The 12,673-nt window shown below is 40.2% G+C and overlaps 1 protein-coding gene across 6 annotated transcripts in view; it reads right to left on the reverse strand.

Annotated features, from left to right (window-relative positions):
• Positions 1 to 1,292: 1,292 nt before the first annotated feature.
• Positions 1,293 to 12,673, reverse strand: part of OSBPL6 (oxysterol binding protein like 6) — a 218,629-nt gene continuing 207,248 nt past the window's right edge. For all 6 annotated transcript variants that reach the window (XM_039222481.1, XM_039222480.1, XM_039222479.1 and 3 more), the window contains 6 exons: positions 11,510 to 11,588; positions 9,468 to 9,612; positions 6,119 to 6,263; positions 4,782 to 4,908; positions 3,295 to 3,417; positions 1,293 to 2,238 (listed from right to left, as the gene is read on the reverse strand). In XM_039222481.1, the coding sequence (XP_039078412.1) occupies positions 2,130 to 2,238; positions 3,295 to 3,417; positions 4,782 to 4,908; positions 6,119 to 6,263; positions 9,468 to 9,612; positions 11,510 to 11,588 (728 nt within the window). In that variant the 3' untranslated portion in view covers positions 1,293 to 2,129. The remainder of the gene's footprint in view (positions 2,239 to 3,294; positions 3,418 to 4,781; positions 4,909 to 6,118; positions 6,264 to 9,467; positions 9,613 to 11,509; positions 11,589 to 12,673) is intronic.

Raw genomic sequence — 12,673 nt, forward strand, 5'->3', positions numbered from 1 at the left:
TTAAAGGCATGTATCTCAGGATGCTGATAAAAAGACGGCATGATGAATGTGTAGCAAAAGAATCAATAACAAGGGAAGGATTTTACTACCTCGAGGCAAGACACCTTACAGATTTAAAATGGGAATGAAAGGCATTGAGAATCCTAGGGAGGGTGTTGCTTCATTCAGTGGGATGCTTAGATCTGGTGATAGATTAGGGAGTTTCTTGAGAAGGAAATTTCACTGTTTTTTTAAAAATGTTTATTTATTTTTGAGAAAGAGAGAGAGCAGGGATGGGCAGAGAGTGAGGGAGACACAGAATTTGAAGCAGGCTCCAGGCTGTCGGCACAGAGCCCAATGCGGGGCTCAAACTCGCAGAGGGAGAGATCATGACTTGAGCTGAAGTCGGCCGCTTAACTGACTGAGCCTCCCAGGTGCCCCTGAGAAGGAAATTTCTCTTTAAACCATATGGTACACATGATATAGGGACTCAGATGGAAGGAGGGAGGAGTTTCAGAACTAAGACATGGCTCCACCTAGTGGAGACTCCAGAGTGTTCCCTTCTGCTCTCCACGGCAGTTAGGGTTTGAGAGTGGATGATTGGGAATGTTTTACTGAGGAGAAAGAACACTACAATCAATACCTCATAACAAAATATAAAATGTCAATAACCTTGTTATCAGAGCTTAAAATAACACTTAAAATCCGATGGTAAGACTAAGAATAAAATATATGTAATTTTATAATTCTCTAGGAAAATCTCTCAAGAGATTTTTTTAAACATACAAGCATTTATATAGTCATCTACGTGCAGAAACTCAGGAACACTGATGCAAGTTTCTCACAAAAGCCTCTGAATACTGGAAGAAAAAACAAATCCTGAAGTATGCAAAGCATATGTCTGCCCCCCTCCCCCCCGCCCCCGCTTTTGTTGGGTTGGATAAACTCTTTAGCTTGTTTTCTATCTCTGTCAATAGCAAGGTAGATGCCTAATATGTCATTATGTATTATACAGAATCACTAGCTGAAAATATAAAACTATGATTTTGCATAGAACTCATTGAAACAATGCAAATAAGCCCCTAGTATTCTTGCTTCTGTTCCCAGCGGGTTTCCACTAGTGCTGATGGGCCGGGCACAAGACAGACATGGTTACATTGTGCTTCGCTCAGAAACAGTTTACGCTTACAGCAACTCCTAAGCCCACACAAATTTCCACATGCTTTTTGTTATTTCCTTCTAGGGTTTTAACACGGAGGCCAAGTGTTTAACTCAAATACAGATATTGCCAAATAACAGGGCACACTGTGAGGTTAGGTGGAAGAGGGTTTATTATCGGGTTGCAGGACAGGAACTTGACGAGCAATGTGAATACAGAGATCTACTGAGCACACCTTTTCCTTCTTGCCCTTCGGATATATGATACAGTAGCCAAGAGATCAAAGTAAAGCCTGTGTTGTTTACTTTGTAAAAATCCATGTGTTAGTGTCATAATTGTTCTGATCCCAGAAAGTGAATCATGCCATGATTCAAAAGAGCTGTCCCTCACATAAACCTATGAGCACACATTTAAAAAATGATTTATTGTACATCTTTGCATTTCTTAAGGCATGAACAATGGCGTACAGATGGAACAGGTTCTGAGAAGTTATCACATCTTTTTTGACAAGGTCAGCACAAGTACACCACATCAAATAGACACACTCGAAGTCTGAGCTGACCAGCTGCCGTGGCCCAGGAGCTTCTTTGAGGAGGGGATGGTGCTTCCAGACAAAGGACCAAACGCGTGGTTTATACGTCATGTTGCTTTTTAACTTTCTGGATCAGCTGTAAGCACCAGTTAGTTTGTTTTCTTTATAAACGCTTCAGACTTTGGATTTTATATTCTGCTCCTTTTTTTTTTTTTCTGCTTTTCAAGGAGGGCGTGGATGTTTCTTAAGGGATATGGTTGCAGCAAAACAGAAAGGATCCAAAAGTGGTTAGGGGCCTTGTCTAATGCACTTCTGAAAGTCCATTATAAAGATGAATAGAAAAGCAAATGGTCGGTTTTCAGTCGACCCAGAAACCACGCGGAGCTCTAGGAAACATAATTGTGCATAGTTATTTATTCATTCAGAGCGTGATATGTTGGCTAGCTCTACATTCCCAGTTTACCAAAGAACAGGACTGTCTACTTTGCTAAACCCAGGGTCCTTTCGCAGCTCCCAGTAGGTATCATTGGAAACCCAGGCTTCTCTTTGATTGGCATCAATAACTTTTCTGTGGAAATATAAAAATCGATATTAGATACAAATCGCATCAAGCTGACCTGGTAATTTGACCCTCTTCCTCTCCCGTAGATGAGATGTGTATGTATAAGCGGTACTTTGTAGGCCAGTTAGTTTCCTATCTGCTGATTGATGGCTTGATTATTTTTGATCAAAAAGAAACTCATTCATATTTGTTTTTGTTGTCTGGTTGAAATGGAAGTGGATGGCATCGTGGGGCGAGGGGCTAAGGGCAGGAATAAATCACTTCCAGGAAAGGCTAGAAAGGGAACTGCTTGTGAAAAAGCACATACAGGTTCTGTACTAAGAGCTTCAGGCCCCACACCGACAAGAATAGTCTCTACCTCACTTCTGGGGAGAAGTATACAACCGCAGTAGCTCCATGAGCCTTTGCATGGCCCACGCCCAGAGTGCACCTTCCACACCTAAAGGCAAGGCCGCATTCCTCCCCAAGGCAGTCACAAGATGGCACCTTTAAAGGATATGAGGTTATTCTGAGCTGATATGGCCTGGCTCTGGAGGGCAATGGACGGATTTGGAAAATAGGGCCTAATCTGTGTGATGTCTATATAATCCTGCAAATAATCCTGTGATAACAACCCATGATCACACCACAGGAGGACCAAATCTGAATGACATGAGCCCCATATGACAGAAATAAAATCAAATACTAATGAAGCTAGGATGCCCTTGAGGCCAGTGGGGTCCCATTGGGGCCCTGAGTGAGGGAGTAGAAGCAAGTTTCCACCGTTCCGAATGGTGTAGCTGAAGGACAAAGAGCATTTTGTGCAAGACGCTCAGCCTCACCCTTGCCCATGGAAAAAAAAGAGCTGTTGAGGAGAACTTAGGTTTGTCGTTCCAAACTGTTCACAAGTGCAAAATCTGGCTCAATATTTTCACTACCGAAACCAAAGTGACCCAAATCAGTTTAATGTGAAGTTCCCTGGACACTACACTATCTCTCATTTTCTTTTTTCACCTGGAGTTTCTCACTGCTTGTGGCAATCATTTGCAAATCGTGCACCTGCTGGGGAATGAACCGACTTACTTAAAAAATTTTGGTATGTGTTCAAGGTTGTTTTCTTCCATGTAGCGCCTGCGTGATCTCTGCAGCTCCTCTACTCTTTGCTTCTCTGCTGCCGCAGCTTCTAAATTTCCTTCTTCCAAAAACCTAAGCAGAACACAGTTATCTCTTTAATATATTCATCCTCTTTTCTGAGAATAAAAAATAGTGTCATAGTGTCAGATTACCTTCTGGCTGCTGAGAATATACACGGTGAACAGTCATACTCTGGTTATGTCCCTGGCTCCTGCCCCAGGCCACATTACTTCTGTCTGCCCGCCCACCAATTAACATACTTGCTGTGGATGCCAAGTGAATTATTGCATACAGCAGTGTAAAAGTAGGAATGAAACGTGAGTAGTTTGTATTGCACACAGCAATGTACAGCTTGGAGTGAAAGGTGAGTAGTCTGGCCTTGAAGACTCTTCTGTGCTCTCTCAGGCTTAGGACAATATGAAGCACCAGGTTGTGCTCCTTCTCCATATTATCCAAACAACACGTGCTAGAGCCCAAGGGAAGGACGGCAGCTGGTGGCTCTTCATCTACTTTTAATTTTTTTTTTTTACAAATAGTTTATTGTCAAATTGGTTTCCATATAACACCCAGTGCTCATCCCCACAAGTGCCCTCCTCCATGCCCATTCTTCATCTACTTTTAGAGCAGAGGGGGAGGGAAGGAGTTTCCCTGTATGATTGGCGAGAATAAAACTGATGAAAAAAGAAAAGATAATGGTAGGGGAAATGACAAAAGGCCACAGAAAGGAAAGAAGTCATAAGTGAGATCCAGTGAGGGAACACTGGAATAGAATTGAGGAAGAAAAAGCAGACCCAATGGCGATTTACAAAACCTGTATTTAAATTTCAAAATGAAAGCAAACTTCAGTGTGATACACATGGAAAGTGTGTTGATAAATGTGAATGCCCAACAGTAAGACTTCATGCTCTAGAGAAAGAGGGGGGAATATGAGAGAACTGAACAGTAGGACATTCAATACTGGCTATTGTATTTTGAGTACATCTCATACCCTGTGGGATCAAAACCGTGCTGGGTAAACTCCAGACTTTGACTCAGAGCATCTCTCAGTGCTCCTGCAGCTTATCTTCTTATTCTTCAGGTTAAAGATATTCCATGTTAAAGTGTAATAGAAACAAGGAGGTAAAAACACTGGAGGAGATTTTAGTGGAGCCAGAGTTCATGAATTTGAATACTTTTGGTGTTTTGGGGGCTGGGCGCAGAAACTTTTTGTTAAAAACTGTGTTATCTTGTTTGGACAACTTTTGTTGTGCTAAGCATCTGTTATGATCAGCCACAAATATCGTGTTAGCTAGGGTAGAAAACTCAAATATTGCAGGGAATGAATGAATCATTCAATTAATAAATAAAATATGGTGGTGAAAATAAGCCTCGATGACATCTATAGCACCGCCATGCCATGATCTAGTGTCCATTTCAAATATCAATGCCGCGCTCACCTCTGATCTGGCCGGAATCGGGCGTCTGTTGGTGGAAGGAGATCTTTCAGTACAGGATCTAACTCATTAAGCTCAATAGCAAACCTTGTGAAGCCATAGTAGAGCTCATAGTTGGTTGGCATGGAACCTGGAATGGTGCCAATAAACCACTGTGAGTGGCAAAGAGGTTTAAGGAAGAAGTTTGCAGAAGCTGACTTATTAACCCAGATGCTTAATTAATACCCATACTAATACTTAATTTCTAGTCATAAATCTCAGATTAAGATTTTTCTTCAGTGAATTAAACTGGCTATAATTTGCTAGATGGGAAACTTTTTGTTAATTATCAGAACTGGTAGATTCATATATTTAATAAAATCCAGTCTTTAAATAAAGCTACGTAATAGTAACTTTACGTAGAGCAAAGTTTGATGCACAGTCACTACTCAATAAATAGCAGCTGACTGAATGAACTAACCACTATACTACCAGGAAATTTAAATACTCATTGGGGCCTCTTAGAAAACCAACAACTAATTCTAAAGTTAGGAGTAACTGACAAAATTCCAATGAAAATAAATGCCATGTGGACACTTACTCTATTTACACTTGATACTCAATTATTGCTAGTGTTACTACCAGAACTCTCTTAATGTCTTTTATTAAATGTCAACATATTGAGCTTTTTACTGCTCAAATGAGCAGTAAACTTACTCTGGTTAAGTTATTGAATTTGTGGGTTATAGATGTTTGCAGGGTTTCCCTTGTTTTATTAGAATAGAGAATAAATAAGGATCTCAGTTAGTATAGTTCAGTTGTCTGAATACTTTAATAAATATGTAGCTTTTGAATGTGGGCATTACATTTAGAATGAGTTTACATGAAGCCCGACCTCTGACCACATGTCTGATTTGGCCTAAATTTTAGAATTCCTTATTATCAAATGTTGAGATTTACCTAATTTATATGTTAGGTAAAAAATGTTAACTATATTTGCCTTAAGCATCTATGGTTTTCTTTAAAGTTTGTTTGTTTACTTATTTATTTAGAGAGTGAACAAGTATGGGAAAGGGGGAGAGAGAGGGAGAGAGGGAGAAAAAGAATCCCAAGCAGGCCCAAAGCTGTCACTGCAGAGCCTGATGTGGGGCTCAATCTCACGGAACCGTGAGATCATGACCTGAGCTGAATCCAAGAGTCGGATGCTTAACTGACTGAGCCACCCAGGCCCACCAAGCATCTACGTTTTTAATCTCACTATTAAAGAAAACAAACATGAGGGGAACTTCTTGAGATGTGACACTCCCTTCCTTCTATCACTCCAGGTGCCCTCTGCAGGCAAAACACCCACACCATCTCACCTGGTCTCCAGATGCACTTGGCGGAAGGGGCCACACCACAGTAGAGCCCTTCATGCCACTTCCCAAACAGCCGGTGCACCACTTTCCCCTCCTGATCCATCACGACCCCCTGGACTTCATTCACATTAGAATTCCAATAATTCACCTGGAAAAACCAAACACCAATGAAAACATCCAATCTCTCTAATAACACCAATCCCCATAATTATCATATGGAAAATTTTCTTAACTCTAAAGTTGCTCATTCAAACCACTTCCAGAAATCTACCTCAAAATATTTTATATGAAAGGTTGGCTTAACTTTAACTTTATTTTCATTTTTTAAATCAAATTTGAGTAATCAGTTTTTATCTTTATGGCTAGTATATTATCTTGATTACTTCCAAGCAACGGGGATAGTCTTTGTTTTTCTTTTTATGAGCTTTATGAACCTCCTACTCATAACTGACATTATAATCGATCTCAAATTAGTCGTGTGTGCTGTGACATGGGGATCTGAGTTTATTATTATTTTTTAAATTTTTTATTACATTTTTAATTAAATTCCGGTTAGCTAACCTATATATAATATTCGTTTCAGGTGTACATTTCAGTGATTCAACATATACAACACCTAGCATTCATCACAAGTGCCCTCCTTAAACCCGCCTGTTTCCTCCACCCCCCCCATCTTTTTTAAAAAATATATACTATATGCACGGCTTATTGTCAATTTAGCTAACATACAGTATATACAGTGTGCTCTTGGTTTTGGGGGGGAGATTCCCGTGAGTCATCCCTTACATACAACACCCAGGCCTCATCCCAACAAGTGCCTTCCTCAGTGCCCATCACCCATTTTCCCCTGTACCTTGTCCCTCGCCCCTCAACAACCCTCAGCTTGTTTTATTTAAGAGTCTCGTATGATTTGCCTCCCTCCCTATTTGAAACTATTTTTTCTCCTTCCCTTCTCCCACGGTCTTGTTAAGTTTCTCAATTTCCACATGAGTGAAAACACACTATATCCGTCTTTCTCTGACTGACTTACTTCACCTACCGTAATACCCTCCAGTTCCAGCCATGTTGGTGCAAATGGCCAGATTTCATTCTTTAAAGAAAGGGCTAATCTCTCTTCTAGGGCAGACACGACTCTGTTTCTATCCTAATAACCTAATATCAATTTACCAGTTAAAAATTTCTTCCTTAGATCTTCCTATCTCAAAATTTTCCTTAGCTCATGGATTTTAATGAGTTTCAATGGGCAATGATGCTGTAGAAGTCAATTGTGAATAATTTTTATAGTGTCCACAAATAGCTAAATTTCATTAGGAAAATCCTGGTCTGGCCTTCTCCAGCCATGCTTCTCCCCAGGAGACTAGAAGTCTGTGGGAATTTACCCCTCTGGATCCCATGGCCCCCTTCCAGATCAGGTGCTAGAATTTCCCTTCTCAACAACTCTATGCTTATTCCACAGCCCGCACTGGCTTTTCCTGTGGATTCATCCACACAAAGGGCGGACCATCCACCACCAGTGTGTGAATTTAGGCCTGAGGGGTGGCCAGGGGTGTCTGAGGGGTGTGGGGACAGAGCTCAGGTGTGAGCTGACTGCCTTCCTACGTGTGGGGCAGAGCAGAGCCGGCTGCAGGAGCACAGAAAGCGGGAAGGCCATGCATCGGGGCTGGTTCTCCTGTGCTGCCAGGTTTCCAGCTCACAGTTCTAAAGTGGCCAAGCTGGCCTTGGGGGTTTTGTTATAAAAGATATATTTGTCTGCTGAGGCATAGGAGCACATGTACCCCAATGTTCATAGCAGCACTCTCCACAATAGCTAAAACATGGAAAGAGCCTAAGTGTCCATCAACAGATGAATGGATCAAGAAGATGTGGTTTATCTATACCATGGAATACTACATGGCAATGAGAAACAATGAAATCTGGCCATGTGTAGCAACACGGATGGACCTTGAGGGTGTTCTGCTGAGCGAAATAAGTCAGGCAGAGAAGGACAAATATCATATGTTTGCACGTATAGGAGGATTAGGAGGAACTTGACGGAGGAACAAGGGGGAGAAGAAGGGGGGAAATGGTGGGGGAAAGGGAGAGAGGCAAACCATGAGAGACCCTTGAATGCTGACAAAAACTGAGGACTGATGGATGTGGGGGGGAGGGGGGGATGGGCATGGAGGAGGGCACTTGTGGGGATGAGCACTGAGTGTTATGTGGAAACTAATTTGACAATAAACTATTTGTAAAAAAAAAAAAAGATATATTTGTCAAGGTAAAAGAACAGAACATAAGTTATTTGACAGACTGTACGTTTGATCTACAAGTTTTAGATATTTACACATATGGGATTGGGGCCTCCATTGGTATTGTGGCCCTGAGCTCTGCAAATATTAGAGGCAGACCTAAATCGAAGCTTCTCGTGGCCCACAAAACTAATGCACACATTTACTGTCACCACCCACCCAGAGTCAACTCACGATCCTGGCTTTTCAGTTCTGAGCCACCTAATGAGTGGCTTTTTTCCCCTCCAGGAAATAAAGGAAAACACAAAAAACATCTTGAGTAGAAACAAAGACCTTCAATGAGAACTAACATGACCTTCCACTATGGCTTCAAAGGATTTCACTAAGAGAACATTTTGAGCGTTAAGACTTCAATATGTTACCCGTTTCTACCATAGGAGAATGGGATCAGGAGTAGAACAGATAAAGGGGATGGTGGGATCTGTGTACCATGATGAACTGTGTGACATGCCTAAACGTGAGGGCGATCCTGTGTGTTCCTCTTCGGACCAGAGAGACTGAGGGAAAATGATATCATGTGAGCATTTCTATCCCAGGAATCTTTTCCTGTTTTTATAAAGGAAATAAAGGTGATTTTTTTTTCTTGAATATATTTGGATTATAATAGTGGCAGAGTTGGATAAGCATGTAGTGACTGGAAGCTATCCTCCACACACATCCTCAGAAAATGACGAATGCATTATAATTAGCTCCCTAAAATAAGATCACTTGACTATGTTGCAATCAAGCAGGAATAGAAATAGAAACCAGAGGACTCGCTATAGGCAAGAAGTGTTTTCTGGAATTTTACTTAATGGGTATTGACTGGCTGCTTAAAAAGACAATTCTTTGGAAAGAGTATTTCTTCTGTTTTCAGATGGTGCCTTTTTTGACCTCCACACATTCAGAAGTCTGGATGCCTTATGTAACTCTGCCAGTAGGTTCTGCTTTCTTACCTAAAATGCCCTTGAGGATCCGTGGTATAGGATAGACTCACTTGCTGCTGTTTAAGGTAACTGTTTTATTTCTCCTCTACAAAGCACTTTATATATTTTCTTTCTTGACTGTTGTATGATAGTATTTACCTTGACAAATGTGAGTTTGCAAATGCAAACACTGCTTTTGGTATTTCTAATGGTTATTTCTCCATAATGCTCTATCCACCTCCTCCCACTGAGAATATTATGTATACATGTAGTGACTTTATTCCATACATAGCAATCTCCATACCTAGGGAAGAACACAGCATTGATTATAAACAATGAAGGTTACAAATATTCATTACTGTTTCCACTACTGAGAATATTCTTTGGCCAAAGCTTCCGCTTCCCTCCTTTTCCTCTCATTTCTTTGTTGAATATTTCTATGTAGTCAAGGGCATTTATGATCTGATTCATTCATTTGAGGAACATTTCAGTGCTTCTTGCAGGCCAGGTGCTAAAGCTACCAAGTTGAATACGACCTGTGTCTTGCTCTCTTGGAGCCAACAGTATGGTAGGGGTAGATGGACATGGAAACAAAGACTTATAATAAAATATGATGAGAAAGTAGCGTGAAAACAGACAAAGAGGAGCCCTTAGATCTGCCTGGAATGTGCGGTAAGTATCAAGGAAGACTTGTTAGAGAAGGCTGGGTTCAGTCTAAGCTTGGAGGATGGAAAAGAGGGTGCTGTAGGCTGGGGAAAGGCACTGACGAAGCCACAGAGGCCAGAATAGCATGGCGCATCTGGGGGCCTGCCAGTGGTGTGCCTCACATGAGTGGGTGTGGCGGACGACGAGGCTGGCAAAGTGGACGGGGCGGAAGAGGGAAGGCCTTCGATGATGTCCCAACGAGTCTGGCTGGATTCATAATGCAGGTAACGTGCCATTGTGGAAGGATGTGAGGGAGGAGACAGGCATGATAGGACGGGACTTTAAGTAAGATTGTTCTCAGCACACTGTTTCATACTCTGAGTTGAGATCAAAGATGTGAATGATTCTTTGAGAAAAGATGTGAATGATTCTTTGAGAAAAGACTAATGATCACAGAGAGCACATACCTAATGCAAATTCTGGGACAGGGTTTCTGCCAAGGAATGAGATGACACAGCATCAGATCTCCTTTAAGTTTACACATTATCTACATTTTCTTTTTTTTTTAATGTTTATTTATTATTTTGAGAGAGAGAGACAGAGAGAGAGAGACAGAGGGCAAGCAGGGGAGGGGCAGAGAGAAGGAGACACAGAATCCAAAGCAGGCTCTAGAATCTGAGCTGTCAGCACAGAGCCAGACATGGGGCTTGAACCCACGAACCATGGGATCATGACCTGAGCCGAAGTCCAATGCTTAACCGACCGAGCCTCCCAGGCTAATAAAATTTATTTATTTTTCAAAATAAAATAAAAAATAAAATAAAATAAAATAAAATAAAAAATAAAATAAATAAAATAAAATAAATAAAATAAAATAAAATAAAACAAGCAAAAAAAGATTTATGAATTGGTAGAGGGAAAACTCTTCTCATGAGTTAGCAAATATTTAAAGTCTATTTTGTGGTTCTGGGAATTCTTCCCTCTCCCCACCATCCTTCATATCCAATCCATCAGCAAATTCTGTCATTAAATGAACAAAAAGAAAACAACACCAACCAAATAAAGAAAGAAACAAAACAACAATCGAGCCTTTGGCTTCAATGAGGACTTCAATTAATTTTAAAAATTTATAGGCTATATCCTGTAGAAAAATACCATAAAAGAAATCCATCACTCTTCCTCAATAACTTAGACATTAAAAATAGTCCCTAGATCTAAGGTGAATTCAAAAGTAAAAATATATATTGTATAGAAAAGAAGTGGCTAAAAAGAGAATCTCTGATATAAAATGCAAACTAACATGGTGACTGGGACAGGTAGGTGGCTGGTACTGACTTGATGAACAGAGGATGAGCAGAGGGAAGTAGGAAGCTTTGCTACAGATGCTAAAGTTCTCATTTGCTCTTGGGAGGGTCCAGTCTCAGACCTTTGGAGAAATTAACAGAAGCATTGGGCATACATAGAAATGGACTGTTGGTACCTTCTAGAGTTTCAAAGACCCATTTCTGATTTAGAAAAGCAGGTAAGAGACCAAAAGGAAGATGAGAGCTACCTACCTGGGAAGCATGACATTCAGTGTTCCAACAGGCAGGATTTCCATCGACTTCCCCCAGAACTTGTTTTTCCATCTGATATCTAAACAACACAGGCAGAGGAGAGTAAATATATATCCCATATCTAATCATTTATTCCATAAAAACCTAACATCTGTATCACACTCTATGTCTCACAAAGAACTTTTGCAATCACAATTGATTCTATATTGTTGACTTAACGTATCAAGTACCTGTGGATGGCCCAAGGTGAAAAGATTAATATTCACATACACATATACATATAGACTCTACTATGCTTTAATGCCTAGATAAATGTTGCTGTAAGTTTTAACTAAATGGTGGAAATAGTTAACATACATGTTAAAAATAAGATCTATAGTAAAAAACAATTGCAGTATGGATTTATTTACATATTCATTTGAAAAGTTACATGATTTGGGTGAATAGTAAAAAAAAGTAAATCTCTAAAACAGAAGGTAAGTAAGATTTATGAGAAAATGATAATTAACTTAAGGAACATGTTCCTACACTGGTTGTTAAGATATGGTCCAGGGCTCATATAATGTTTATCTCACATGACGGCTTTATGTTTTGCTTGGGGACACTCAGGGTTGCCTGTGCGTTTGTAATAACCACTTGGCCCCATTTTGATGGGCTAAGTAAGGGAGTTTAGTGCTGTTTCCACCAAATTTCTGACTCTTTGTTATGACTAAGAAATGACTTATTTTCTCATTTTGCAATAAAATATAGTCACAGCACTCTATCATTTTATGTGTTTTTAGGTTGAGAAAGTGTATATGAGAAGAGGTATTCTTTGAGTAATGAAGCTGCCTTCCAAACATGAAGGAACAATTTATACTTGATAGTTAAATGTACATGTACAGTTGATCCTTGAGCAACATGGGTTTGAACGGCATGGGTCCATTCATAGGCAGATTTACTTTGATAAATACAGTACAGTACTATAAATATATTTTCTCCTCCTTATGATTTTCTTAATAACATTTTCTTTTCTCTCGCTTTCTTTACTGTAAGAACACAGTACATCATACATATAACATACAAAGTATGTGTTCACTGACTGCTTATGCTACTGTTAAGGCTTCTGGTCGATGGTAGGCTGTTAGTAGTTAAGTTTTTGGAAGAGTCAAAAGTAACACATGA

The sequence above is a fragment of the Hyaena hyaena genome, unplaced genomic scaffold, assembly GCF_003009895.1.
Source record: "Hyaena hyaena isolate Hyena2069 unplaced genomic scaffold, ASM300989v1 scaffold_1137, whole genome shotgun sequence".
Lineage (NCBI taxonomy): Eukaryota > Metazoa > Chordata > Mammalia > Carnivora > Hyaenidae > Hyaena > Hyaena hyaena.